Raw genomic sequence first — 26,404 nt, forward strand, 5'->3', positions numbered from 1 at the left:
TGTGTTTACAGTCTACGAGTAATTTTTTCATTGATGCAGTACAAATTTATTTAGTATCTAAGATAAAACTATAACAATGCAATGGGTAATCCAAAAGAATACGCACCTTTTACCAATGTAAAAACTTCCTTAGTATTTAAACATTACAAATAAAGAATTAATATATACTTTTCTCACAAAATGAATTACATGAAATATGCATATGATCTGTAAATATAGATAATATGTAAATGCCTCAAGCATTGGATGATGATCAGAATGGCATAAACTGTATAGCAATATCAACAAAAGTAAAATTACCTACTTTTGAATACAACAGTTACTATTCTAGGAAGGCTCTTTGCCTTTTGCAAATACTTACATGGGGTTTCTCCAGCTCAGAATATTCTGGATTACTATTTTGTTTGAACAAACCTGTTTTGATGGTAGGGGAACTTTCGCACCTGAAATTACTTTAGAAATAATACTTTTTTCCAAATTCTGGAATTTTGAGCCTTAACTCATTCAAGATTTTCCTTTTTGCATTACAAATTACATTGCAAGGAATTACACGTGCATATTATGCTATCAAATTACAGTAACTAGCAGTAATCTGTTTTGTTTATGCCTTAACATTCTACGATTTTTTTGTTTCAGTTAACAAATGAAAGTTAATTGAATCAACTTTAAAATACCAAAATTTTTATTTAGTCTAAATTTGGTCAGTTTCACAATACAGACTGTTAAAATGGGGGTTACTGACAGTATTCAGCTAGCAATGGTTCAAAACTACGTACTACTTTTACAAATGAATTGTTTTTTATATACGTTTTATTTTGTGGATCATGCCATTTTAATAGCCATACTGACGCACATAAGTTATTCTATAACGGTTATTTTTTGCATGCGATCCTATTTTGAAGTAAGAAAGGAAGAACTATTTTCCATTGACATAACCGTGTAATTGTTCAATAGAAAACTTTACTTTACTGTGAGGTTTTTAACTGATTTTCTTTTAATACCATAAAACTATACTCAAGTAAACATCGTCTCACTTATATGCTTATGATATACAAATATTCAGTTCACTGAGGAAACCGTTTTGTAAATGTAAACACGGGCCAAACAAAAGCTATTAAATGAGTCCCACTCAGCTATTACATGCAATTGATATTATTGGACGTGCAGAGAATACCTGTGAACAGAATACTAATGCTGTACTGTAACACTGGCGGGACCCTGGGGCCAACTATTAACTCTAAAATCTACTGTGTATGACAAAGTGTACTTGTAAAAAATCAGCTTATACGCAGACATACTTCAAAACCACGCTATAGATAAATATAACCCTTAGTTTTAAGGAATGCAGATAAAATGTAGTGTAATTTAAATAAAAGATTAAAAAAAAAAACATATTGTATATGGATCATTGATACATAAATCTAATACAGATTTACAATTTACGTGTAAATATTTACTGCAGGTCTATTGTAGGATCGTGTGTTCTTGTATCACAGGGTAAATTAATTAAATTGAAATATATTAATACTGTATAAAATACAGTTGACTGAGCGTAAGCGTAAGCCTTATCACTCTAGAGGCTGAGAATATTTCGTCTCTGTATGTCTTTCCGTACGATTTCTCATAAAAATAGCGGACTTATAGAGAGGTTTCTGCAAATCTTCATTTAATGTAAAGATAGAACGAACAACATTGAGTGCGATAACTGTTTATGTCACTCCATGGCATTTAGATGAATATTAGCGTATATTTTTATATTGGTGCTATACGTGTACTTGATGGCAATAAGAAAATAGCTGAGTAAATAAAGTTACTCAGAAACTGATTACAATCACACGAATTATACCTTGTGACATATCAACAGAGGCCTAACTGCCGGAAATCTGGATAAAGATTTCATCTGTGGATGACATTTATACATAGACAAGAATGATTTCTGGGACGGTGAATAATCATCCATTGGAGGGGATTGAGCGCTGGTAGTCTGATAAAAATGTACTTATATTTTGTCTGCCATGGGGGGATGAAACTTTTTTCTTGAATTAATTTATGAATTTCTTTTCTGCACGATTATTTGCCCGTTTTCTGGTCACAAGGATACAGACCTGAGCTACAGACTTGAAATTTTGCAAGTCTTACGTGATTGTAATGATTTTAAGCCTCCAAAGAAAGTCACTCAGATCCCAAATACAGTAATTGAAATTACTGCCGGCATCACTTAAAGCAATCATAACCATTGCAATATATCCTAACCTCTATAATATAGCCTGTATCGTTGCTCTAGAACGACTCAAGATTACCCAAGGGGAGTAGTAATTGGAGTACAGACTTTCTCCTTGAACAGTCATTAAATTAGTGGCTCTTACTTGGGTGAGGCTGATCTAGAAGCATTGCACTGGCAAAAGTATTAAATGTTACGATGTATCCTGTTCCTTACGAGATTAAAGTCTGTCGAAAAAACTCATAAGCGCACGTTACAATTTAATAAGGAACTTTATCTTCAAATTTAGTAAAACTCAGTGTCTTATTTTATAGTTTAAAACAGTTTTTAGGCTGATTTATAAATTAAATATAAATAAAAGATTAAAATATATCGTATTGTATTATTAAACCATATTTCGTATCTTATGGTAAGAAATCACCTTGTCTAAATAATTCTTATATAACCAAATCAAACTTTAAAAATCGTAAAGTGATAAACTAAAATATCCATACTGTCTTTTATAATAAAAGTACTAAAAATTTTCTTTATTTCATGGACATGAATTCATTAAATATTAATTTCATGCACGATGTACTCATTACATTTGTACAGAACTTATTTGAAATTGTATATCCAACTAACGTTTTTAATTATTTATCCGTTTATACTGGATATCATTTAATGTATGTGTTTGAAGTGACATAAATTATAGCTATTTGTAACAAAAAGAGTAGTTTAAAAGGCTGAAAAACTAAATCAATGTAACAAAATTACCGTAGTACCGTAATATTGTAACTGTTATAAACATATTTGAACATATTTTGTTTGTATTTCAGAAGTACTTTTTGTACTTATCTCATTTATGACATATAAGTTTCATTGAAGTATTGTACGCTGTTAATTCATGAAAGAGTCTCACATATCGAGAACACCATATAAAACTAATTCAATCGATTTAAATTTGCGTCCTAATTACATGTAATTTGATGGAGTGGATATATATAAATTATTGTTTAATTTGGTTATGCTTAGGTAAAGATAGGTTTTTAATATTTGTTACTTTTACAAGGTGAAAGGTTGCATGTTACAAATGGTTTCCATATGACGTGGAAGTGTGTCACGTGAGTTAGTTATAGTGACCTAATCTGTGTATAGTCAAAAAATAGATTTCTAAAGATCATTGTCTGTTAGCTTTATTATTTTCCTTCATTTGCACATCTATGAAAATGCTCGATTTGGTATATAGCAATGAAACATAACCTAAAGATTCTCTTCAGTAAATACGGAAACGCCTACTAGTATATTTTGTAATAAGTGAAACAATATAATGCGTGATGACAACAATCTCGGCCTTGGACGCCTTACTACGCAAGCCTGCTCTGCTGATCGTTAAACCACAAGGTGCGGAGCCAGGTGATAGAATAGACGGGCCCAGGAGGAAAGTGAGATTCAAAGCGACCAGTTCCGTCAGGTTTCCGGTTAACTCCGGTTCCTTCCAGTTCCCACTAGTTAGAAGTAACCGGTCAATAGTCTCTGTAAGACTGGTCCGCAACCTTTCCCAACCCAAGACACATGTACGAGGTCATCCCATATCTGTGTAATCGTCTGAGATCTGAGATATATGCTGGCCAGGATAAAATATTGAAATGAGGCCCTTTATTGGGGTCAGAAATATCTACGAAACCACATGTATACCTCGAATCTTTTACTGAGTGGTCTGAATCGAAGTACTCTTGGAAGTATTTAATCTAATCGAAGTATTCATTTGAATGTTTTTATGTACAATTATTAATACATTTTTAGTAATCTTTACAAGTACTATGATGTATTATAATTTTATGGTATATTTCACACACACGTGAAATACACTTATTTCACGAACATTATCATCTTAGTCAAATGTTGTAGTTAAAGAGACTGTTGTAGTGCAACGTACGGTGAGACTGCAAGTCAAATTCAAACAAGTCTAAAAACCAAAACAATTCAGACTCTTATGATTATACAAAACATTAACATTAACATTATACATGATTTAAATTAACATTTGTCAGAGGATAACTGTTAAATACACCTAACACATACATTGTATATGCTTCTTGATTATTTGAGCGGTAGAAGAGTGTTTGGTTTTTAATTAACGAATTTCTAACATATAGTTTCGTCATCAGATTTAGCAAACTATCAGAATAACTATTATATTCGTTCTAGAAGTATAATTTTAATCGACTACATCATGCAGAATTTTGACTTACTAAAGAAAATTAATAAATCTTACATTAATTTCATACACATTTTTGAGAAATAGGGATTGGACGTAATTAAATTAAACATTAAATAATTTATCAGAAAACATATTTTCTATTACTTTTTTTACATTAATTACACTAAACAAGCTATGAGTAAACTAAAATAATTGTCGCGTAACAGATATCGTTTAGGTTACACGCAAAATTTCACATTTGTAGCTCATTCCGTTAAGAGGAAAAACGTGTGCAAGCTTACTGAGTAACAGATTTCAATAACGCTAAGCCAACTCCGATGAAAAAACGTACCATAATCTAGCTTGTACAAGAATGTTACTAATGTAGAAATGAGCTTTCAGGGAAAATTTCAATTTTAGTGACCGGGTTTTTAAAGTTCATTACCATAACCAATCAAAGATTTTCCTTTAGAGCCTTTACTATTACGAAGATTGAAGTTCATATTGTAAGATATTGCAAATACAATTAAGTTGAAAATCAAAGTAAAACATTGCGTTCCAGAATCATAAGCTGTGCTAAAATATTTTTCTGTGGGTTATTATCTAAAATATTTCCATCTAAAAACAGAACGCATGTTAGTAATGAGAAATAATAATGCGATACTATATCGTATCCATCGGCAGACTGTAAATACATTGAGATTGTAATCCTCTGCAACAAACTAATCTGGAATTAATTGCAAACTGACACCAAAGTTGGTGGCGCCTGAAGATCAGTTTTCTCCAGTGTCCACTGGAAACAATAGTCTGCTAGTGACGTCATGGCCAGCTGCTACCGAGTCAAGTACTCTGACTCCACTAATTTATTGATGAAGAACAACTTCGAGGCATTCACATTTGTGACGCACCGTTGGCGCACACACACACACACACACACACACACACACACACACACACACACACACACACTGTCTGGTGTTGGCTGGCACCTTCACCTTGCACGTCACGTTCATCTTGACAACAGTTGGAAAAAGCCTTCGCTTCGTTCATTTAGAAGATTTGTTTTGCTCTTGATTTCAAACTTGTTTCACGTGATCATTAGCTCTCTCCACATCCCCAAAATTCTTCGTTTCAGTTTCAATTCATTACGTTTTAATAAATAAATTGTCTACACAATCGAAATGTATAGGCCCATTATGATGGCTGTATTAATTACCCAACCTAAATATAACACAATGGTAAATTATAACAATTATAAATATCGCGTTTTTAATGAAATATGTCAATATCTTAATCACACAACTTTCCAAATTAGGTCAAGAAGGTGGTTATACAAACAGATTTCAAGAAAAAGCCCACCTTAAACAATATATGTAGCATCCTACTATTTAATATTTTTTTAAATACATTTCCAGTAGTAAATTGGATATTTTTCAGTTCACTTCAGGTACTAAAAACGACACAAAGCATTTTAAAAAACAAAGGCACAAGCCCGCGCACACATATTTAGTTTAATAATCAAAGAAGTGGTTTATGGTAGAATAGATTATTGAGTTCAAGATAGCAGTAAAGTTTTTGGTGTGTTTTTATGTTACCGTTTTCAAAAAAGACTGTTTTGAACTACGTTGAAGCACTCATAACTGCATGCTAGTTTAACACAGTTCATAAAAGTAGTAATAATAGTAATAGTAGTAGTAGCAAAACACGGTAAATATTTATATCATTGATAGTTATTACTTAACATTTTTAAACGTACGCCACCATAGGTTAAAACTGCAGTATATGAAGTGGCACAGAACGTCAGTTACTACATTACTAGATAGTACAAATAGGTAACTTGTATGTCTATTATGCACTTTGATGTGCAAAATAGATAACCTGAAACTAAATATAAAATAATGTAATTTTTAAATAGTTCCAAGAAACCCACAAGTTCTTGTATTATTCTAAAGTAACATAGACCTTTAATTTAAGAAAACTAATTCCTCTTTTTTAATGGGGGTTGACTCTTTTTAAAACATACTGGTAAAATGATTAAGGTTAGAAAAAAGTAAATCAATTCAATTTAACTAATTTTTATAATTCTAATGTTGGAATTTCATTTTAACGTTAATAAAATTTTTATATCAGTACAGCTTTTGGAATATATTAAACTTTTAATTAAATACACCATTTATAAAAAAACCACTTGAATAATACACCTATTACAATTTTAGATTTTTATAAATAAATACACTGAGGATTTCAATAAAATGAAATACTACAACTGTAAATTAAAACAACGTCAATGTTTATCTGAAACTCATTTGTGTAGTGCTTTCATCAACAGTGGATTATCATATTGCATAAAGAATAATCATTTCTCTCTCTTTAGCAATAAACTAAACTGATTGTTTATGAAAAAATCTTGATTAATAACGGGTGGACAAAATAACGTGTTTTTAGTATATGTTGTTATATGCAAAATAACGGTTATAGTTTCTCATTATAATATGATGAATTGAGCTTACGCAAGTGATACAGGCTAAGATGTATAACTTTAAACATATATATTGGGTAATACAATAAACAAATATGTATTTATTTGTTGGTGTGTTTATATTTATAAGGTGTAACTTATGCAACATTTCCGTAAAATAAGTAGTATGCATACCATTTAAAACTTACTGCTTTGCAATAAAATAATTGCTTTACTCCGTATTACGAAATATTTTATACAATGATTAAAATTAGCGGTTCCAGCTCTAGCACTGGTAACTACAATAACTACGTCCTCTTCCTTCTTCTTCTTTTAGCCAACAATGTACGTTTTCCTCTATTAAAATTGTTGACAGTTTTGACACTTGAAAAACAGTCTTTGAATGCTACACTGTTCTCGCAAAAGAAATAACTGTTTCTTCTTGAAATGTATGAATTACTCTCCACAGATAAGTCGATAGATATCAGAGAGGAGTTGCATATAGAAAGGTATCAAACATCAAACTGGATTAAAATAATTTTTCTTTAAACGTAAAACACACGCAAAACCAAACGTCAGACACAAAAATTTTAGTTAAAACACTTTCATCATACAACTAAAAAAAGATTGAAAGTCGCCACTTTCAGCTAAATGGTCAATTTATATCAGACTAGTATAGTTATTAGACGCTTATTAAAGATTCATGCACGTTTTTATCGGTTTAAAGTCAAGTGATTGAAAATAAAAAAGTAAATATGAACAAATTTATTTTGATTTTTTAAAATCTTTATATACACTTCTGTTTTGGTTTCAACAAAAACCTAGTGCAACTGGTGTTAAAATAATGACTTAGGGGTGATTAGTAAACTTTAATAAATATTAGGTTGTGTGCTTATATACTTGAAATTGGCTCTAAACTCCTGGAAACCTGTATAAGTTGCAATGCCATACGGTTGTTGTTCATAAAATTGTAGTTTGCTTGTTTGATCATTTATTTTGTATGCATTTTTTCGTTTCCATCATGGTTGCTTATAAGACCAACGTAAAAGTGTTCACTAACGCTCAGCATTTGCATGGATTGACTGGTCTCACTAACCAATAAGTGTTCTCATTATATCTTGCTCACAGACATACATAATGAAATGTTCTAAAAAGAAGTCAACTAATGAAGAATAAAACATTCATTTTGTGTGAGATGATGGACTATTCAGGAAATCTGACAAATTTTTAACAGTTTTTACGCTAAAAAATACATTAAAGGTTGAGTAACTAAAGTTAAATGTTAAATATACATATTACCCTTTTTTAAACAAACTGAACCTAACCTGGTTGGAAGTGATTCTTTGTAAACTTAATTTTACGCCACTTTGACACTTTCCACTCCGAAAGGAAGAAGCAACCATCTTAAAAACTAAATACTCATAATTTTTTAACTTACGGTCCATACAAAGCCGATGAGTTACCGATCCCCAATATGTACATTACCAATGTCATTAACATTAACAATAAACGCGGCTCTCAAACTGATTACGTGTAAAAAATAATTCGTTAACGGTCTTTTTATGATAATTCGCAATATAGAAAAATGCGTTAGGAGTTAAATTGGAGGTTATAAACATGAAGCAATACAGTTTATTTCTAAGTAGTTTCAACGCAGTATTTTGGTTCTCTAGAAGGGCAGGGAAATGTCGCATTTACTACCAACCCCAGGAAATGTCAGTCAAGTAACTACTACCAAGTTGTCGGCTTGCTGGGGTGATAAAACGGAGTGCACGGGGACTAATTCCAAGCAGGAAATGTGTGAGACAGCAAAGGTCGTTACTGAACTGAAGGGCTATAAACTCTGATAAAGGCCCTACGCAGAGTAATAAACCCGACTTATCAGCAGTGTTAACTGCTCATCATTGACATTTAATTATCTTGCAAACGTATTACGTTTAGCGTTTCTACATTATTTTCAGAGTAATTTTTGCAGCATTTGAGTTTTAAGTCGGTTTATAATCTCGGTTCCACATACAAGCACTTTGCTATTGTGATATACTTATTTTTTAAAGTATTTACATACAGGATGATACGGATTATAATCATTATTGGGTCAAGAAAAATGTTTATAAACAAAGAAAGGATGCAACGCCTGTAAATCACATACTGTACAGCGAATTTGTTTGAAATTGTTTCATCAGGATATCAGGACGCACCACCTGGGTTGAAACCTGGGTTGCTTCTCCGTGCTTTGGGATAGTGTGTAAATCATGCTTGTGCACAAATTAGTATACCTGATGAGACAAAAAGAACACCTCTTCCTTATCTATGTTATAATTTATTTTGTATCCTAGGTGGACATACATTAAGATTCCATTAGTGATGCTTATATTTCTTGTTGCTATATTTATTTAAAGCACGTTATTAAAATTTTAAAGTAAAACATCTAGTGACAAATTGAAAGTAACAAATGTTATAAATGAAATATAGTGGATTTGATTGTATTCAAATGTGTAAAAGACCCTCCATTATGACTCATCCATCAAAAATTGGACTTGTTGTTAGGGGCATAACTATGTCGTTTTACGTGCAATGATTATAGATTCTGTGCGCTATATAAGTTATATAACTGGAAAGAATGACTTCTTAAATGATGTCATTGGTCATCCATATTTTTCTATCTTTCAGAAAGTAAAAATGTTCCAAACTAAAATGTACGACGACCTTATTTAAGAACGAGTAAGGCCAGTGCCGCAGCCTAAGCTAAGAGAGAAAGATTCCTAATTCGAACTAACACACCTACTATACAAACTAAACATCTCTCTCTCTCTCTCTCTCTCTCTCTCTCTCTCTCTCTCTCTCTCTCTCTCTCTCTCTCTCGCATGCAAACAGCAGAAAGAGTTTTGAAGGATATAGATTTGAAATAGTATTTCAATTAAACAGAATACTTCAAGATATTTCGGTATGTCCGTGCACCTTTCTTAAAACGGTAAGAGCAAAGTTTTGATTTTATCTGTCCTAAACTTAGGAGAATTGTTGCTAATGTGCAATCCTTTACTTTGTGAACTTACAAAGAAAATCCATTGACGTGTAGTTAATAGCTACATCGACGGACCTCTCTAAAAAGCAAAGTTTAGTGTTTGGGCCTTTTTGATCGACATTGTTTATACAAAGTGAAACGTAAAATATAGGTGCATTCTTTAAAATTTTTCTTAACCATAAATTACGCTCTATACTAAAAGTGCTATACAAATAATAGAGCTCGGTTGCTTCTAAATAAACTGTCATATATGTAATTACAAATTATGAATATAAATACCTAAAATTCGAAATTGCATATTACTATTTTCATCGCCAAAAAATATACTTTCGTTGTTGTAAAAGAGGTTTGTACTTAAACGGTACAGGTTTGAAGCTCTATTCCATTTCCTTGAAACATTTTGACGCATTTTATGTAGTTTATTCGTCATAAAATGGACGATAAGTTATTTATAGCATAAAAATTAATCACTTTCTCTTAAGAAACAGGCTTCGCTCAGGTTGAACGCAAACTTTCAAGTATATATCGCATTTCACAATGTATACAATATATGTAACAGCAGAATGCATATAAAGCAAAGAAATGTTTACATCCTCCTGCAAAGAAAATACAAATTGTGACAGCATACTGACTAATAGGCTTCAGAGGCACCCAGCCAGATTCTGTCGTTGGACATGCAACGGCGTATACTCATTCTTGTCTATGTAAAATATTAAGTCTGCAAATAAAATAGTTTTTTAAATATCTTGCCGCGTGACGGATGCACATGTTTTCACTAATTTGGTTTTCATATCTGTGTTAAAATTATAAAAACCTACAACCCATGTTAGATTCAAATAATTTTTGGAATAATTAGGCTTCCTTCATCTGTTAATATGTCACAAGTTAAAATCTCTAATGAGTGTACTGAATTTGTTTACATTATATTGTTTTGTAGTTTCATTGTGCCTGTAAAGCAATATAAAAATATTTGCTCAGAAAAGTTCCATGCAACTTGCACTATAATCAAACTCTGTGTTTGTTGTATATAAATAAAGCTTCATGCACAATTTACAGTCTATAGATTGGTTCATTTTTTTAATATCGTAAAGGAAAGACATAATTGAAAATTGTCCGGTCCCACGAGTGTTACGTTCAACCAATAATATACTGCTTTCAAAATTAGGTTAAACATTTTGTTAATTCCTGTTAATTATTATAAACCCTAGCCATATAAATATTTCAATACCAGCGAGAAAATTTGAATGGTTATAATCCTTAAATTAGCGTAAATTAATTGAAACCTGGGCGCCTGAGGTGATAATATAAGACAGCGACCTCTTGGGGGGTGGGGGAAGTTCTACATTATAACTGTATTATGTTCAGAAAGAATTAGCCTCCGCTATTGATTATCTTTTTAGCTCTTCAACCATGTATTTTACCCTTAATTTACCAACGAGAACCTGCAACTACGTTATTTAAATAAAATATATGGCTCTACCATACAACGGGCATAAATTCGGTACTATTTAATGACCAACATTCAAATTTACACCTAGGAAATCATTGTAATCATGAATACATATTCTATATAGTGTGAATTGTTTTATGTTAGTTAATTTTATCTATGATGTTAACAAATAAGACTGGCTTTACAGAGACTTTTATCAGTTTGGATTCATAATCTGCTCAACCTACCTACTGATAATGTGGATGTTTATATGGTAATAATAAACTGCCATTATCAACTACCGAACAGATGTACCGTCATAACGAGAAGTAGATTACGACAGGTGTCTCTTTATCATATCACCTTCTCCTAGTCCGGTGAAATCCGGTTACATCTGCATCTCTTTGGATTTGTTCCCATAGTAATATCCTTGCATAGAAACCGGTTCAACTGGTAAGACTAAAACCTCAAGATAGCAGCCCGTATTATAATGATAACGGTAGAAATATATTTTACATTATTAAGATATAATATGATCTCAGAAATCTGATACAATTGAAACTCCACCAATGTTCTCACTGTGATTGGAAATAAAACAGTAATGATACCTCAATAAATATTCTGGGACAGTCTGGAAGAAAGTAGATTTTATTTGTGGCTTACCTCAAAATAAAGAAATTGCTGATACGGAATTTAAACATAAACATATGATTTAATATCGACCTAGGAATGATAACTCCTTCTTATCTAAAGTCTTGTGCCTTACTGGTACCTTTTTTTTCATTTTGGACCACTTTCCACGTTAACAGTGTAATTCGATTTACGTCCTTTGAGTCGATTCTGGAAAGCTACATTTTATCATTACTGTAATTCCTTCATTTTACCCCGTATCCAGGTCTCCAACCCGTATTTTATCCCTGTTAACGCGCTGTGTTTACTGCCAGGTTGTATTTGTATAATGACTTTGGGATTGATTAAGGCAAGGTTTGTTCCTACATCCTTTCCAAACGTCAAGAGATGTGGCGAAGTGGAAGTGGAAATATATTTAGTAACGTAGTCTTGAATAATAAAACTTCAATAATTGTATTCTTTTTAATCACATTTATATATGGATATCTTCTATACATTACGAGGAGTAATGAGATTGAATAAGTTTCAGTTTATTTCCCGAACTATCATTTACCACAACTTTTGCTAGTAATAATAATTTTAGGCAAGAAATCATACAGCCATCCTAATTCAGTTTTTTTCGATCAGAGTGACCCACTGTTGATTTGGAATATGCTCTGGAGTAATGTGACAGGATTATGTGGGGAGACTAAATTTGTTTTAATAACCACAATTTACCTTAAATTACATATGTGCTAGAGCTTGTACAGAAATTTTATCTTACTATTAATTAACTTCTTTCTTCTAAATTTCTTTCTCTTTGTTAACAATAATCGCAGTCCCAAACCCTTCATCCTAAGATTTGTTACAGATGGCGGGCCGTTTCAATGTGGCGAAAGCAATGCAGAAAGGCGGGGGAGGGATTGACAACCCTGCGATGGACATGGGTTCCATCCCTACTGGACTAAACCTTTCCCCGTCCGGCCTCCCCGACGGTAGCCAAGATGGCCTTGACCGTACGCAAAGCCAGAGCTTCTGCCACCTTACCATGGAAGCGCTACCCCGTGCAGACTACTATAAGAACAACCGAGATGCCATGAAGAGACCATCGCTGGGAGAGCTTCACGGAGAACCTAGGACATTGGATGTAAGTGGATCATGAATTTCAACGATTACTGTTTGAAGTCCCTTCTCAATCTTTGAATATATTTATACAGATTAAGGGAAATAGAAGTTACCAATAGTCCTAACTTCACTTCTAAAAATATCAATTAATTTATTAATCAATACTCAATTTCATATCTTTTGATAGATTTTATTTTTCTTGAGCAGCTAATTCATTTGAGTTGCTTTGCCCTGTAATGCACAATGATTTTATATCTGTTCCTCGAAGTACTAAAAAATGCAAGGAAAAATGTAAAACATTAAAACTTTCCTACCTCATTTATGAGAGTAATTTGTACTACGCTAAGGATATGTAAATATTTTAGCTTGTGATATTACGGTCTCGTCTGAGACCGCCTTTAATATTACATCTCGAGTACAAAATATGGCTTTTAATTAAAAAGTACGTGAACCTTTGCAAAAAATTACTAAAAATGTGAAATAACTATGTGATATAAGATGTTTTAACAAACATAGAATTCTAAGAGTTTACATTTTGTGTGTAATCGTTACTATGTAACACCACATAGACCATAAATTAGCTATTTTCCATAATTTGCCTTCATAATTATAATTCACTGTTGGAATCCTTCACTGACATGCACTGGTAGGCTCCACGACTATACCTAAGAGGTCAAGCATGTCAACCTTGCTAATTGACAACGAATTTCACTTATCTGAATCAGTGCTGAAAACTAGTTACCTTGTACCAAAACAAAGAGCATGGTTAAATAGGAGGTAAACCTAAAACTTGGATTATATTTTGGTGTTTGAAAACAGTGTAGATGAAAAATAGATGTAGAACGGCTTGGAAATAGTTGCAAGACAAATTCTCAAACGTGAATGTTGAGTTTAACTCAACTTCAGCTTCCGCTTAGTGCAGTGTTCCGAGGCTTCTGGAATCTGAAGTCATGTCCGTCTGAAGATAAAAATCTTGGCAATTATGAAGCTCAAAATGAACTCATTGTGACGTGTCGACTTCAAAGACATCTAGGCTACAAAATGAAATGTAATATAGGTTAAGAGACATACTCATTGTCTCATGAGGTGCACAATTGAGTTCACTACGTTTAGACACCTTTATGCATATTTTCAGAAACTGCATTAATCTGAATGTGAACTCGAGTTAAACTAAGCATTCACAATAAATTAACCCTTCCCACAAGAGATGCGGTATTTTTAGAATCCTAAAGTAGTATGTAAATTATCATTTACTCACAAATAGGATATCAAGGAAAGTAACTGTTATAACTATCAGTGGTGCTTACTTTTAACAATTACATTTCCTCAAACATATCGTAGTACTATAAAACTCTTAAACATGTAATAGATCAATTTTACCGTATGTTAATTAATATATAGAGTCTATATTTTGAGTAGTTAGTTCAAACTAAAAAAAAACTAGCTATGAGAAGTTATGTGCATTCTTTTAAAATAAAACTACTTTTCTAGGGAATCCTTAATTTTGATAGGAATCAAAGTGCATGTATATCTGTTGATGCACAAAATATAATTTTTCGCGTTCTATCCTTATACATATAATATGATTTAAATAGGAAGTGATGACATGAACTATTTTAAAAATAGGATTACAATTGTGTTAAGCTACTTTAAATACTGGAAACCGTGAACTAGGATATAAAAGTTTCATTTAGAGTGTATTAAAGGTTAGCGAATACCTAATAGAACGACCTTCATTAAACGTTTGTACAGGTAAATAATAAAACTAAATATGTTGCATCTATTAATTTGAATGTAGAGTTTTTATTTATGTTAAGCAAATTAGTTATAACTATACACATGCTATTTATAGTGTTTTACGTAATTTTTAATAATATATTAAAATATTTATACATATTCATGCCATCTACCAGTGAACGTATTGACAACTAGTCTTAAAAATACTACTGTAAAGTAGGTTCTTCACTTTATTGGTAATGTACAGCACAGTTTACCTTCTAAAATCAAATAAGAACTACAAAGATAAATTATTCTTCACATTTAATTAACTAATTGATACTGACAAAATTAGTTTACGTTTGTTAAACATTATATTTAATGAATATATAAATTAAAAATCGCGTATTTCATGAGTGTCTATCCAAAATTGAAATACTCAATTTAATATGTGCATGGTGACATTTGTATATTTTATGATTATAAATAAACTACCAATGTCAATATTGTACAATAAGATTGTCCTGCCCCTGCAGTATTCGCACCGAGGAATGCTGAACAAACACTCTTGAGTGTACCACAGTAGGTATATCACGGTTTGCAGGCGTTGTTACATTTCTATGCCATTATTACAATACTATTTCGAGCTTTCATTGACGATGATTACAACGCTGCATTGTACTGGTCATACTATAATTATTTTGTACATAAATTATACCTTAATTTATAATTATAACAAGAATTATAACATTAGGAATAACGAACTAGATTAAAGTTGACGTCATTATTGCAATAGATTTCCCACTTGAAAATATCATATTTTAAAGCACTAATTGATATTCTGTATTCATTAAAGCGATGTTTTGCAAGTGTCTTCTAATTTTTAAAATCACTCGAACTAAAGTTTTACCTAGATGTGTGTTAAAAGTTATACAATAGATAAGAATAAAAATAAAATTTTATGTTATACAGCGATTTACACCAATAATAAGGTGAAGCTATCTTAGAGTTCATAATATCACTATCATAATACCCTGCACAAAAGCCAATAGTTGAAGTTATGTAACTCCTAACTTATTTAAACTTGACTCTTATCCGTGAAAATATATCGCATTGCGCGTAACGAGAACAACTTTTTCCAATCATAACGATCTATTTAGGACAGTGTTATTTTGAAACTATCTTTTATTAACTAATCTTGAATAGGTTTTGAATTAGCAAAATTATCTATGACATAATATAATAATATACATAAATTTCATTAAAGGTGATACACGGCCTTACTAAAAGCGTATAGTTTTCCGTCCGTCTGTGCGGTAAATCCTGACGGAAATGTCCTACGGATTCGAAACTTTGCAGTTCGGTTTGTCTTAGTTCATTGAAGAATGTCATTGGCATTGGAGTACAAAAGTTTAAATGATAGTCCTTGATGAAAATTTCCTGCAGAATTTAAACGTTGAACCAAAATTATTCCTTTTAGGAAAGGACATAATAGTAAGAAATAAACACAATAGTTTCTCAAGGAAAGTATATATGAACAGCTGTACAGTTCGAAGAAAAGTTTAATTTGTTAAATAATGTTTGAAAGTTAAGGTTTACATTGAAATTAAAGATAACTGCCTATTTCCCGTTTATAATATTTTTGTGGCATAACTTTTCCTTGAATTACTGTTTTGGGAATAATGTTGCTGAAGTTCCACGGAGCATCAACATTTGGGTCTTTCACTTAAAACCAATTTTACCTAACCTACTTGCAGCGAGATCTAAAACGGTGGAAGGAATTTGTGCTCATTCTGAATTATTTGCAGCACCAAGAGGAAAAGTCTGGGATACCATTTGATGAAGAGCATAAGGGCATGAAGCTCGGATGGATCCAAGGTGTGTTGATCCCTTGCTTACTGAACATCTGGGGGGTGATGCTCTTCCTGCGACTGTCCTGGGTCGTTGGCCAGGCCGGCATCATGCAGTCGCTCCTTATCATCGCGGCTTCCGCCATCGTCTGTGTCCTCACTACGCTTTCCATGTCAGCCATCTGCACCAACGGCGAGGTCAAGGGAGGTCAGTACATCAGGGAATTAATATATACTCTGTGTGTATCACGTTGAAACAGCAATAATCCAGTTAATAATTCATATTTCGTTAGTTGTTCGTTTTCATTGTACACTGAGACAAAACGCAAACACAATTTATAACGAATAGTAATAAAAAACAATTAATGAGTTCAGATGTGTGTCAAATGTCCAGTGGTGTTTTAACAGGCAATCACCGAGCACTTAGGGTGTCGTTCCAAGAAATTTAAAAAAAGCAAAACAATTTTTTTAAGAAACACTATTTTATTCAGCAGGTACGTCGAGACAAATGATGTTGCATGGATGATGACCGCTGAGTGCTTCTTTTACTGCAATAATTCAGCAGCAACACTAATTAATATACAGTTAAGTTATTAACAAATATTACTCAAATATCTTGATTAGTACGTTATTTTTTCAGGTGGAATATACTACATCATATCCCGGTCTCTGGGTCCGGAGTTCGGAGCTTCAGTAGGGGTAATATTCGCGTTTGCCAATGCTGTGGCAGCCTCCATGAATACGATAGGATTCTGTGACTCCCTGAACGACCTGCTGAAGAGCCACGGTCTGAAGATCGTTGACGGTGGCTTGACCGATGTCAGGATCGTCGGTCTCATTGCTCTCCTAGTCATGATCATCATCTGTGCAGTAGGAATGGAGTGGGAATCAAAGGTACGATTGTAGACAATTGCATGATAGAGAGCAAGTTGATTATCTCAGTTAGGCTTCACCAAGTTGATCGATGTTGAATTTCAGAGCTGTTAAACTAGTATGGTATCATCTATAAATACCATAGATTTTGGTAATTCAATTTCAAGATGCGCAATAATGTTTTCATACTTTCATAATTTTTTCACCAGTTTCCATTTCAGATCAATTTACCTTCAAGAACAATAGTGATACTTTGCAGAAATCAAGCAACAGAGAATAGAAGCTTGTACTATAAGCTAAATCTCACATTTCAGGACCAAGAAAACTCAACTGAGAAATCACTGTGAATATGAAAACAGTACAGTGGTAGGAACAAAATATTCCTCCTATAAGTAGTGACATAGTGAAATTTCTGTTCCAGGCACAAAATTTCTTGGTCGTCATCATCATTGTGGCAATCGTGGACTTTCTCGTGGGTACTCTAATCGGACCTCACGATGACCTGACGAAAGCTAAGGGGTTTGAAGGATTCAATGGTAAGTTAAACCGTATCTTTGATTTTTTTACTAGATTTCTTTACTATTTATAGCTTGCGAAGTGTCTTGTAGAGGACAAAATAGTCCAGTTTAGTAGACGGTGCTGTTTAGTTGTGATAGAGATTGTAAAAGCAGATTTGAGTATTTTATGCAATCAGGGTTAATTAGTCAAATATTACAGTAAGGTAACAATTGAGATTTATGTATAGCCACAAAGGTGTTTAATGTTTGTAGAAATTAGTTGTCTCTAAGAGGCCTTATAGACTATCCGCAGGTGTCTTATAGCCATGATGGGAGATATATGAGGATAAAACGCTAGAAAAATGTAATATAACAGGCGATTAAGTGCCCGGTGTTAAATGTGAGCAATGCAGCCAGAGCTATTTATGTTGCCTTGGTCTAATCACAGTTTAAAGAAGTTGAAGATTGAGATTTACGCAAGATGCCGCTTGTACTAATCAGTGTTGAAAGTCTTTATGTGCACTGTTAGAGCAAACAATGGATGGGATTGATGTTATAAAATCATGAACACCCTCTCCAAAACTGCCATTAAACTTTATTCTTGGACAAAACCACGCCTGGAAGTCGTTAAAGAGATCTTAGAGCCGAGATGATACCTTGTCAAGGAGAAAGTGTCAAATTTAGGAGTCGATAGTTGAATAGGACCCTGAACCTATGAGGAGGCTGCTAAAGAGAAAATGTAAGATTAGAACTATTACTATCAGGGTCATGGATAAGATGATTTGCAACATCTTATCTTTCCTTTCTGTATTCTGGATCATGATCCAGACCTTACCATTGTGTTTAGGGACGCTCAAGTGGTAGGTTTACATGGAGATAAAAAGTAGTTGGAGTATTAATAACGGTTTGCATTGTAGAAATATCTAAGATGGGTTTTATTAGGAAAGAGTGGATCTATGCCAGAATGCCAAAGAATACACCTGTAACATTGTACTTTTATAACAAGTTTTTCTATATTTCTGTCATAAACGTAACAAGGAAAGGGATATCGACACATCTCTGGGTGTATATGAGAGCAGCGGTTCGGGCGGTACCCGGTAGCGTTTCTTGAGGGCTATTTGTACTTAAGGGTATCGATATTAGGATTCGGCGTTAGCTTCAAGGAATGTCTTGGTCCTTGAAACATAAAAAATTGAATCATAACAATAGAGTAGTGGTAAAAATGGATGTTTTTGCCATATACTCTATCTAGATAATTTTGCTTAGGTATACTATAAAACACTCCGATGGTATTTGTCAGCAATTGAGAGAATCAATTATGTTAATACATAGTTAAATTATTATTAAACTACTAGAATGTTTACCATCCGAATTAAATAAATAGGGAAAAGGTATGTTTTACAATGGTTCTTAACTAAACTAAGCACATTTTTTTTAACTTTTGATAAATCAATTAGATATGCTTTGAAATACAATTCTAAAAATAAAATGTATTATTTCATTATTTGAATTTTTTGTGCTGATTTTTTGGTTCCTATATCCCTATATCTTATTTTTGTTTTAATAAACAAATTTATGCGGAATATTAAACTTGAAAGTGTGATATAATTTATTAATATATATATAATTGTATATATATATAAATAATTTACTTTCGCCATTTACAATACAATTACCCTCTATGAATAAGGCGATGGATCATACAATATGCATACATTTCTCGGTAATGCTATATATATGGATGTAGTTATTTCTTATCTCATTTGGAAGCTCCTTGTAATTGTCTCTCATTTTGTTCATAGAAACATTACCGACAAATGTATGTATATAGCATATGTTCATAGAGGGTAATTGTGTTGTAAATGGTAAAAGTAAATTGTATAATATGCAACAATTATGTATATTATTTATTTTATTTCTTTGTCCAGATTATTGAAGTTAGTAAAGAACTTTGCACTCCAAATCGCAGACAAAATTTTCTTTTTTTTTACAGTGGACGTCTTTAAAGAGAACTGGGGCCCGGCCTACAGGTACTCCGAAGGACTGAACCAGGACTTGTTTACTGTATTTGCCATATTCTTCCCTTCAGTGACTGGGATTCAAGCAGGGGCCAACATATCTGGAGATCTCAAGGTACGAGAGAATCACCTTAAATTTCAGTAGCGCTTTTATGAATAGGAATTTTCATGTAATTCATTCATTCGCCACCAACCAACTTCACATTGCTGAGAATGAGTAGGCATAGTACTTATCGTGTATGCAAAACTTGCCTACTTACAATTCTCACAACTGAAACAATGGGCTTCAATATATTAGAAATTAAATATAAACAATGGTCAAAGGTTTAAATGTTGATATGCTATTTACTTTAATCAAAGAGGTTCTTTCTACACCAAAGGACTTTTAATAAAGCATAATAATCGTTTTTACGGGAATAAATCCATTGAACATCAGTTATAGAGGTGCAGTTCTACCTCTAAGCTACGGTGAAGGTCAGGGGTGGTAAGATATTAACATTGAAAGCTGAAAAAATCTTTCTCTCAGCAATGTTATTGATTTTGAAGAAATTTGTAAAACAATCACAGAACACAATGATCATGCATTACTTCCGTGTGCTGTGAAAATTTTTTTTGGTTATAAAATAAATGTGCTATTTTCAGTACTCCGTTTAGTTGTTCTGCGCAATTATATTTGCATTGTAGATTCTATATTTTTACAGTAGTCTATGTTAATCAGGCTCAGATTTACCTGTTCATGAATTGTTTCGTCTTTGAATTGAATACCCCGTATTAATGCAGATATACCAGCTTACGAAGAATACTATATTTCCTAGTTATAAATAATTAAAAAATCTTACACGTCACTTACATAACGTGAAGAGATTTAGGGTTACAAAATGGATAATTCCAGTATACCCAACTTACATTTTTCGTTATTTTGAATCCTTTCAGGATCCTGCTGGAGCGATCCCCAAGGGAACTCTTCTTGCCGTCTTCATCTCGATGACGTCCTACGCCTTATTCGTAGTGTTCGCCGGTGGTGCTGCCCTGAGGGACGCCAATGGAGATGTGAACTTCTTCCACAACGGATCTGTGTCCAACTGTACACTTGTTGGAGGAACTTGCCAGTACGGTCTGCAGAACAGCTACAGTGTAAGTACCCCAATGTATTACAAATCTGAACTAACCCTTACTAATTACACACAGTTTCAAATACTTCATAATAATAATAACAATATCTTTATTTGCAAGCGTTCTTCAATGTATGAACTCTCGTTTGCAAGGAAAATTAGGTAAATTTACTACTAACATATCCATACACCTACGGGTTACATAAAAACTTACAAACAACAAGAACATTTTTATGCTTATTTAGGTGTATGGAGTAACAAAACTTGTATATTTACCTTAAATGTTTTGTAGCTCTTAGATATCAGACTAATCGGCAAGAGACTGTATCAAAGTGCTGAAAAGTAGGAAAAAGCCTTCCTTCCCAAACTCTAGCCTTCGTCGTGCTAGCTTAAACAAGCTATATTTTCATATACTGCTCTCACTCACATGGATTATAAGATTAAAAAAATAGTACGTGCATTAGTTCATATATGGCATCAGTTTTCTCCAACTTGCCAACCATTGTATTTTGAGCCACAAGTGCTAGCTCAACCCATTACTGAGCAGGGTGGAAACATTTAATCAATCTCTGTCTGTCTGCCCGCAAAATATATCGAAAGCTAACTGATCTTTTTGTACACGCTTTAAATTTTTGATTGAAACTACATACATTAATTTGAGAAACATTGAGTTCAATGATTGTGTATCTCACTTCATGGGATTTGGATGAGCGTTATCAAATATCTTTACACCCGTCTTATGGGTAACTATGATGACAACAATAAGATGCAATAAATACATTTTGAAAGAAACAAAGAGCACTCATAAAAGATTTTAACTTGCTAAATATTAACCATCCCTATACGTACAAAACTATTTTGTCGTAACTGGAAACAATATTGATATGAAACACAATTTAATGAACCGGATATTATTTAATATATGTGGTTAGATATATCGAGAAACTTTTTATCCGTAGTCTTGAAACTTTCTATGAAATTTAAATTTGTAGATATATACGGGTGAGTTCTAGATATATATCATTTCACAGCCACGGCAATTGGCTAAACGTTGTTTAAGCCTATCACTCAATACAATCTTTTGTGTGCCTGAGATGTATAAGGTTCTTTTACGTATGATTGCATCTGTCGTTCTATATGTCAATAAATAAATTAATAGTTACATAAAGACGTTCCAATGAATTTTTATATAACTATTAATTTTTTGTTTTCAATGTAGTGATTAAACTCAGCGGAGCTTTTTACGAGACACGTGGCTGGACGTAAACATGTTAAATATTGAAGATTTGTCTTAAACACGTAGAGTTTATTATTCTTAAGTTGTATACTTAAACTTATTTCATAGCTCTCATGTATTTGTACTTTAATTTGTTTTATGTTGCTTGATAGACATATTTTTCTCCCGTTGTCATCTGTGGAAATCGGCACCGAAGATGCGTAGTATTATGTAAGAGATAATAGTAGCTAAGATAAGTTAAAACATCACCTGACCTCCAATCTTATAACACTTGTAATTCCATAAAATATAAAACATTAATAACGACTACTAACGATGGTTTCATATATGAGCCTTTTCAAGTCGTGATGTGTGCTAAAAATTAAATCCCATTTTTATGAGTGTGTCTTATTAAATTTATTTATACATATTGAATATTGTTTATATAAATGGAGACCTATTCATGAAAACTAAATTTTTCAGAAATAAACCATGTATTTTCATAAAGGGATACATATACATTCTTATTTACATTTTTTTCATGGAAGAACTATTGTTTTTAAGGCTGATTCTCACTTGCTACATTTTTAAAGGTAATGCAGTTGATGTCAGCGTGGGGAGCTCTGATTTATGCAGGATGCTTTGCAGCTACTCTCTCCACCGCTCTCACAAACCTTCTGTCAGTACCCAGACTAATCCAGGCTCTGGGCATCGACCGCATCTATCCCGGACTAATTTTCTTCTCCAAGGGCTATGGGAAACATGGCGAGCCCTATAGAGGATATGTACTAGTATTTTTCATCTCTGGAGCCTTCATTTTGATTGGTTAGTAGATACACTTATAGCACGACAATGTTTTTTTATGGGAGCATATTTCACATGTCTTAACAAGTTATTTGATGCCTAATTATTACAGTCTAAATATTTTAAACTGTACTAGAAGAATATAAACACTAATGACAAAATACCTTTTCAGCCGATTTCTAATCTACGTACTGAAAAGAATGTCAATAATCAATTCCATTTATGTGTATCGACGCGATTACGGCAATAATAACATTTTTTACGAAAAAGTGGTATGAATGTTGCATCGTTCTTGGAGAAAGCCGAACCCGTTGAGTTGGAGCCTCCTAATTATACCGGTGTTATACACAATAATGGTATGGTTTGAATGGATCTTTTTCAATCTATCATGATATTTCTATGAAAAAACGTGTACATCCCGGGCGATAATTAACATTATTTTGGGCCATTGAGCAAGGCAACATAAGCCGTAAATGTTACACAAACAACAAAATTTCGAAAATTGTCATGCACCTTGGATATGAGTGTGTTTAACCAAAAATAACTTTTTTAGTACCATAAAGGTGATATAATTTTTTCTTAACACTACTATGGGTGTCCTAGTAATCTGTGAATTTTTGTGTAAAGTACGGAGTAAATGTTTGGTAAAACTTTTTATCGAAACAGTCATTGAAAATTGCTTGCCTCTTTAATCAATCTGTAAACATGCAGAACCGATATTTTCCTGTGTTTTCGTGTGTATTTCATCTGTTATCTGGTATTGGATAGGTATTGGCTATAAATATTGAAATAAATATTTATCGAATTATGTGTAGAAATTCCCATATCCTACTTGAGGGAGGAGCATAAAAAACCATTTTTATACGCAACACTCAAGGTTCACTTTTATACGTGACAGAAACCTCCAAGAGACCTTGATATATGTGCTCAGTAATTGTGAATCAATTAGAGGTAGGCAGTTACAAGAAGAAACATTCGGAAGCTTCTCATAATAAGAAGTTACCAGCTACCAAAACATCTCAAGGAAAACTAATAATAGGTTGAAACTCACTCTGAAGGTGGAAGCTACCGGAATCAGAAATGTTCCATTGCATACTCACAGAACTGAGTGTTTCCTGGAACCACGAAGCTTAAGAGACCGGAAATTATCAGAGCGCATGATTTCTAATAGAACGGGAAACGACAGGAAGAACCCATATGCTTACTCGGAGCTTGGAAACTGCTATAGACTATATTTTTTTATATTTAGAATTGTCATTAATAAAACCATTACATTTAAATTCTTATTCCCGTAGATACACAGTGTGTTTACGTCATTTTAGACTATGTGGTATATAATATTCTGTTATATTGGTAAATGAAGTTTTAGATTGTTAATGGTTTAATAATTGTAGGTCTGGGAACATTATGAATAACTACTTATCAAAAACAAATTAAAACCCAATCTAGTAAGATATATGTTTTGCATTACTAGTGATATACTACATGTGTCGGTAATAGTCTTTGAAATATAACTTTTAGGAGTTACTTTAATGGTACGTGTTAGTGATAAAATTTGTTGCAGGCAGATATGTTTACTACAGATTTTTTTTAGCGAAGATTTTGAATGACACACCTTAGCAGACGTTTCAATCAAATAGTAAAATCAAGGAAGTAAAAGCTGTGTTATAAATAGCCAATTTAACTATAAAACTGTCAGCTACTAACAATATACCAATGTAGGATAATCAAATAAAAGATTGAGTTTTAAAGGATGTTTTCCAAGGTCGGACTTTTTTCAAGGACAGATCCTCAATTATAATGAAAGAAACATTAAAATAAAGAAATAAAGTACATGTTGGCCAATTCTACCATTAACCCTGGCCTTTGCTCAGTTCATCCGACTATGCGTTTAACGCAGTTCTTGCAGTCGTGATGGTGATTTCATTCCACTTGGTGCTGTTGTTTAATCAGTTTACTAATTTATTTAAACATTATTCTAAATTATACACAGTAAAAATAAATTAACATGTTATTTGAGATAACGTATTATAATTTTCAGTGTAGGATATTTCTACTATGTATTGATCAGTTATATCTCAATATGATTTTTTTTTCAGCCGAAATCAACGTGATTGCTCCTTTAATTTCCAACTTCTACCTGGCTTCTTACGCGCTGATCAACTTCTGCACTTTCCATGCAGCTCTTGTGCGACCACTGGGATGGAGACCGACATTTAAGGTTGGTGTTCCTTTGTGTGAACTTTTATAGTGAATTAAATATTTACGCTTGACCTTTAATCAAGTCCTAAGACCGGTAAAAGAGACACTAGACACAGATACAGAGGAAACTTTTTTTAAAATATTGTCACAATGGACAAAACATCGCAAATTATAAATATTCTAAAAGAAGCACTGAGAACTACTAACCGTTTTACATTGAAATTTACTTATAGATAGCTTCTATTGATGGATTCAGTGTGTTTTGTATACAAAACTTTCTTCTTAGACAACAAACCTCCTGTGTGGAGATGGTCCACTGGCCTCATACACTGATATCAGTGATACTGAAGTTGTTATGGAACTTGGTTATTTTTTGTTGATATAGATTATCCCAATGTATATCAGGTAATACATTTCGCTTATAATGGTCTTGCTGCACCATGCTGGTGAATGCTGAAACATTCATGGATTATAATTAATAGGCTACATATTAGGCAATTTGTTCCAAACATGCCAACTGGTCCTAACTAAAATACTTTTTAATTTCAAAAGCATCCATTGATTGAAATATTTGTAATACATTTTACAAACCCAATCAAAAACATTCATTTAATAAAAATTACCAAAATTGCATATACCATTTGTTTTAATATAGCAAATTAACAAGTGTTTTGGTTTTTAAAATTGCCATTCTGTGATGGAGAGAAGGTTAAAATAACGATGAAATAAGCAAATACATGTATTTTTGGACTGATTCAATCAGCAAATACCCGCATGTGTACTGTGTTAAATAAACACCTGTGTTTACGTTATGTGTGGCTGTGTTTAAAATCAACTATACTAGCATATTAATACCTTTTCGAAAAATATTATACTTTTAAAGTTTTATAACGCTACCGTTGTCAATAAATTCTATAAACATAATATAACTCGTATATAAAAATATATTCATAGTTTGTTTATTGTAATAAAAATAGGTAAAACCTCTAATTTAGTAATACAATTCATTGTTTGTTATGCAATTAACTAATTTTAATTTTAATTTTTAACAATGATATGTAATTTATTTA

The 26,404-nt window shown here is 32.7% G+C and overlaps 1 protein-coding gene across 2 annotated transcripts in view; it reads left to right on the forward strand.

Moving 5' to 3' along the window:
• LOC124366056 (bumetanide-sensitive sodium-(potassium)-chloride cotransporter) overlaps nt 1–26,404 on the forward strand; it is a 175,030-nt gene that overhangs the window by 128,346 nt on the left and 20,280 nt on the right. For both annotated transcript variants that reach the window (XM_046822265.1, XM_046822266.1), the window contains 8 exons: nt 12,793–13,068; nt 16,571–16,820; nt 17,253–17,506; nt 17,907–18,021; nt 19,976–20,115; nt 20,934–21,134; nt 22,922–23,153; nt 25,232–25,353. In XM_046822265.1, coding sequence (XP_046678221.1) covers nt 12,793–13,068; nt 16,571–16,820; nt 17,253–17,506; nt 17,907–18,021; nt 19,976–20,115; nt 20,934–21,134; nt 22,922–23,153; nt 25,232–25,353 — 1,590 coding nt within the window. The remainder of the gene's footprint in view (nt 1–12,792; nt 13,069–16,570; nt 16,821–17,252; nt 17,507–17,906; nt 18,022–19,975; nt 20,116–20,933; nt 21,135–22,921; nt 23,154–25,231; nt 25,354–26,404) is intronic.

Source organism: Homalodisca vitripennis, chromosome 7 (assembly GCF_021130785.1).
Source record: "Homalodisca vitripennis isolate AUS2020 chromosome 7, UT_GWSS_2.1, whole genome shotgun sequence".
Lineage (NCBI taxonomy): Eukaryota > Metazoa > Arthropoda > Insecta > Hemiptera > Cicadellidae > Homalodisca > Homalodisca vitripennis.